This window comes from Elephantulus edwardii, unplaced genomic scaffold (genome assembly GCF_000299155.1).
Source record: "Elephantulus edwardii isolate Elephantulus edwardi_28Jun2011 unplaced genomic scaffold, EleEdw1.0 scaffold00246, whole genome shotgun sequence".
In the NCBI taxonomy this organism is placed as follows: domain Eukaryota; kingdom Metazoa; phylum Chordata; class Mammalia; order Macroscelidea; family Macroscelididae; genus Elephantulus; species Elephantulus edwardii.
This window is the reverse complement of record NW_006399996.1, coordinates 3,073,067-3,078,587: the sequence shown is the minus strand read 5'-3', so window position 1 is coordinate 3,078,587 and position 5,521 is coordinate 3,073,067. Positions and strand designations below refer to the sequence as shown.

Genomic DNA, 5,521 nt, shown 5'->3' with positions numbered 1-5,521 from the left:
GCAGGCGGGCGGCAGCCAGGCGGGCAGCCAGGTCGGGGCGCGCGCGTGCAAAGATGGGGTCGCAGGCCCAGGGCCCCAGCACCCCGATGGTGAACACGGACGAGCTGGCTGGGGGCAGCAGCAAGAGCAGCAGGAGGAACGGGAGCCTACCCAGGGCCCCGGGGCAGAGCCCCCAGTCCCAAAGCCCACCCGCCGCGTGGTTGCTGGTGGTCATGGCCAGCATCCGTGAGCCCAGACCCCGGAGCTCCCACTTCCCGGATTAACCTGTGTGCTGTCTTCACTTCCACAGCCCCCACCGCAGGCTTAGAAGAGTGGAGTGGGATCAAAGGCTCGGCCTGGAAGCCCCCTCCTGCTTCCTGCCCTCGCGTTCTTTACTTTCTCTTCTCCGTGGTCAGAGCCATCCAGGGTCGGAAGGGACACGTCCATGCCCTCCTCTGATCTGTCCTGGCAGGCTGGATCCGGGTCCAGGGAGAGGGGCTTTGCTACTCACAGGAAAGTCTGAGAATGGGGCCCCCGGGGCTGGGGTGAGGGGTCAAAGGTGGGGGCCCCCTTCTGACGCCTGCCCAAAGATATCCTCTGCCAGCCCGGCACAGGGCGGGGGTGTGGGAACAGCCGGCCAGAGCCCTTAATCTCCCCAAGCTGCTTAGGGTCCCTAATCAGTCCAGGAGGGGCTGGCGCAGGACAGTAGCCTGGACAATGAGATCTATCCTGGGGAGCAGGTAGCCAGGCTGGCCCTTCCCTTCCATCCTTACATCTCCCAGCACCAAAGAAGTTGCACACCCACTTAACCGGGCCCTGCCACAAGTTGTACCCATTGGATCAGGTGATCCTTCCAACCACTGTTTCCAGTTCTACCATCCAAGCCCATCCTTTGGATGAAAAGTCTATTTCCCAGAGACTCTGCCCATATTTGATTCTGTCCATGTCCATTTTTCCATCCCTAGAAAACCATCCCTCTGGCATTCTTGGGAGAAGGCAATAATATAGGAAGAGCTCTGGCTTCCCACAGAACAGGGTTGAAATTCCTCCTTACTGGCTTTCTGACTTTGGGAAAGTGGCTTGCTTTCTCAAAGTGTTGTTCTGAAAATTGCCTTTGACAATGAGAACAATTCACTGACAGCAAGACTAGCTAAGACAATTAAAGAAGACTAAGGTAGAAAGTGGTGTTGGAAGAGAGTACTGAATATTCCATGCACTACCAAAAGAACAAACAAATATATCTTGGAAAAGGTGTAACCAGAGAGCTTCTTGGAGGCAAAGATGATGAAGCTTTGTCTCTCATACTTTGGGCGTGTTTCTAGGCGAGGTTATCACTTGGAAAGGTGCAGCTTGCTTGGAAAGGTGGAGGGTATTCAAAAGAGAGGAAGACCTCCCAAAGAGGTAGATGGACAAGGAGACTGCAGCAGTAGGTTCAAGTGTGTCAGAGATGGTGAGGATGGCACAAGATAGAACAGGGTTCAAGTCTGTTGTTCATAGGGTGGTATGAGTTGACTCCCTGGCTCCTACAAGACAGTAGAGAGACAGGGAGCTCTGGTGACTTAATGTTGCAATCCCAAAGGCAGACAGTTCGAATCCATCAGCTGCTCTGTGGGAAAAGGATGTGCAGTCTCCTCCTGTGCTATTTACTCCCTTTTAAAACTTGCTGGATTTTCAGATTCTATGAGTTGGTTCCAACTGAGGGCACACAACAACAAGGTAAAAAGAAGGCTTGCCCTACCAAACACCAAAATCTATTAGGAAGCAATAGAAACTGAAGCACTATGGTGTGGGCACAGAGAAGAGCAAATCTCTCACTAGGACAGAGAAGAGGGCACTGAAATAAACCCAGTAAAAATGGAAAGGTAATGTCTGAGAAATCAGGCATTTCTCGTTAGTAGGAAAAGAATGAGCTTGGTAAGTAGAGGTGATTAAGTTTGAGGTGTTGAACACTAATGATCAGATAAGCAGATGGATTGTGCAGTGACAGCAAAAATATCATCCAGGAAGAGAGCAAAAGGTTGTTACAAAGACAGAGGAGAAGATAAAAATAGATGTCAGAAGAGCCTGAAGATTGCACTAGAGCATCCAAAAGCCAAAACAAAGGGAAGTGACACCAAATTAAAGATATGAACAGAAGATTTTAAAAGGCAGCACAAGAAGACAAAGCAAAGTCTTATAATGAAATGAGCAAAGAGCTGGAGTTGGAGAATAAAGTGGAAAGAATTCACTCAGCATTTCTCATGCTGAAAGAATTAAAAAACAAATTCAAGTCTTAAGTTGCAACACAGAGAGATAGCTTGGGCAAAATCTCAAATGTTTCAGCAACCATCAAAAGAAGATGGAAGAAATACATGGTATCATTTTAATGAAAAAGAATTGCCTGACATTGAAATATTTCAAGAAGTTCCATATCATCAGGAGCCAATAGAGATGAAGGAAGAAGTTCAAACTGCATTGAAGACATGAGCAAAATATAAGGCCCCATGAATCAATGGGATACCAATTGACATGTTTCAAGTAACAGATGCAGCCCTGGACATACTCACCAGTCTGTGTCAGAAAATTTGGAAGACAGCTACTTAGTCAACTGACTGGAAGAGATCATATTTATTTCCATTCCCAAGAAAAGATCCAACAGAATGTGGAAATTATCAAACAATATCATAAAAATCACATAAAAGCAAAATATTGCTGAAGATCATGTAAAAATTGGCTTGAGTAGTGCATTGACCAAGAACTGCCAAAAGTTCAAAGTAGGTTTTGAAGAGGCCATGGCACCAAGGATGCCACTGCTGAATATGAGCTGGATCTTGATTGAAAGCAGAAAGTACCACAAGAGTATATATTTGTGTTTTATTGACTCTTGTTGTTAAGTGCCATCGAGTCGTAGACGACTCATTGCAACCCTATGAATGAAAGACCTGAACACTTGTATAACTTTGGTCATTTTTCCATGTTCATAGAGTTTCCGGAGGCAAGCCGTTTCGGAAGTGGATGCCAACTCCTGCTTCTAAGTTTGTTTTAATCAGGAAGCTCCACCAAACATTGTCCACCATGGGTAACCATTATCGCATTTGGCACATCAGTGTCACAATATTTAGCTTCACAGCAACCACGAGTTACCTCTGTACAGCAATGCACAGGCCAGTGCTATACCACCTAGAAGAATGTTTGACAAAAACAATTTATATAATTTTTGTCTTCTATTTTTATTGACTATGCAAAGATTTATTTGACTGTGTGAATCATAGCAAACTATGGCTAACATTAGAAATCCCAGAATTCCCAGAATACTGACTTGTGCTCCTACAAAAAGTATACCTAGATCAAGAAGCTGTGTCCAAATGAGCAAGTAAAAAACTGCAAGATTTAAAATCAAGAAAGATGTGCATCAAAGCTATATCATATTTTAATTTTATACTGGGCAAATCATTCGAGAGGCTGGACTTTATGAAGACGATGTGTGATCAAGATGGAAGATTCATCAACAACCTGCAATGTGCAGATGACACAACTTTGCTTGCTCAAAGCAAGGAGAACCTAAAGTGCTTGCTGCAGATGATCAAGGACTAGAGCCTTCAATCTGGATTGCATCTCAACATCAAGAAGACAAAAATCTTCACCACTGAACTGATAAGCGACATCATGATAAATGGAGAATGTATTGAAATTGTCAACAATTTTGTTATACTTGGACCCACCCTTGATACAAGCAGTCAAGAAATCAAAATATATTGGGAAAAGAATGGGGAAAGAGTGGATAAATAATGAACATGGCAATAGAACAGATGAGGGGAAGAAATGTCCGAAAGGAATATATGATTCAATGTTAATGTATGACAACAATCTGGAACAAGGTGTACATTTCAGAGTGAGCTATGGGGAGAAGGGTGGAGGGGGAAGAAAATGTGCAACAATTTTTTAAAAAGAAATAAAAAATATATTGCATTGAGAAAGTCTGCTGTCAAGGGCTTCTCCAAGATATTAAGAAGCAGTGATAGCAGTTTAAAGTTAACCTGACTCAAGCCATTGTCTTTTGAATCATTTGCTATGTATTTAAGTGTTAGATAATTAATTAGGATGGCAGAAGAGTTGATGTCTTTGAGTTGTGGTATGAGAGAAGAATACTAAATATCCCATGGACTACAGAAGAATACACGAATATCCCATTGCAACTCTATGAAGATAAATGTGGCATCAGGATTGGAGGGAGACTCATCAATAACCTGTGTTATGCAGATGACACAACTTTGCTTGCTGAAAGTGAGGAAAACTTGAAGAGCTTGTTGCAGAAGATCAAGGAATGCAGCCTTCAGTATGGATTGCATTTCAATGTCAAGAAAATAAAAATTCTTAACACCGGACCAATAAACAACATCATGATGGATGGAGAAAAGATTGAAATTGTCAATAACTTCACCTTACTTGGATCCACAACTAACACCCTTGCTACCAGAAGTCAGGATATAAAGTGTATTGCACTGGAAGAGTCTGCAGTTAGGGACCTTTCCAAGTTATTGAGGAGTAATGTCAGTTTGAGGACTAAGGTGCATCTGATTCAGGCCATGGTCTTTCTGATCACTTGCTATGCATCTGAGAACTGGACAATGAGTAGGGATGACAGAAGAAGAATTGACGCCTTTGAGCTGTGGTATTGGAGAAGAGTAGTGAACATCCCATGTATGGCCAAAAGAACAAACAAATAATCTTAGAGAGGGTGCAGCCAGAGTACTCTTTGGAGGCAGGAATGATGACGCTTCGGTTCACATAAGTCAAACATGTTGCTAGGACAGGCTATTCCTTGCAGAGGGACTTAATGCTTGGAAGGATGGTGGGTCGTTGAAGGAGAGGAAGACCCTCGAGCTAGTGGATTTGCATGATGACTGCCACAAAGGGTCTAGTGTCTCAGGAAGTGTGAAAGTGGCACAGGATAGGACAGGGTTCAGAGCTTTTGTTCATAGGGTCGCTATGAGTTGTACTTAATAGTACCTAACAACAACAACAACATGAAATATCTAAAGAACAAATAAATTTATCTTGGAGAAAGTGCAAGGATGGTAAAATTTCATCTCACATACTTTGGATGTATTGCTAAGAGGGGACAATCCTTGGAAAGGTGGAAGGTCAGTGAAAAAGCCCTTCAAATAAATGGATAGACATACTGCAGCAATGGCCTCGAGCCATTGTTCATACGGTCGCTATGATTCATATACAACTTGGCAACAGAGAATTAACAGAGAAATATGTTAACTTCTTGACTAGTTGATGAAAATTAAAAGCAGGTAGGTATTGTATGTGAACAAATTTGATACCATGAGAAGACCATTCATTAAAGATCCCAGCTCAGAGTGCATTGCTTAAATCTGATGAGAAAACAACAAAAGCACAAAAATGAGGAACGTTCTACTAAAGAAGGAGGAACACTGTATTCTTCAAAAATGTCAAGGCCCCAAAGACAGAGGTTAAGGAACTATTCCAGATTAATGAAAAGTGCAGTGCCAATTAAACACAGTGCTTGCCCTTGGTTTGGATCCAATCGTTG

At 43.2% G+C, this 5,521-nt stretch overlaps 1 protein-coding gene across 1 annotated transcript in view; it reads right to left on the bottom strand.

Annotated features, from left to right (window-relative positions):
• Window positions 1–214, bottom strand: part of GUCY2D (guanylate cyclase 2D, membrane (retina-specific)) — a 32,432-nt gene extending 32,218 nt beyond the window's left edge. The window contains exon 1 of the mRNA XM_006899179.1: window positions 3–214. Coding sequence (XP_006899241.1) covers window positions 3–214 — 212 coding nt within the window. The remainder of the gene's footprint in view (window positions 1–2) is intronic.
• Window positions 215–5,521: the final 5,307 nt, after the last annotated feature.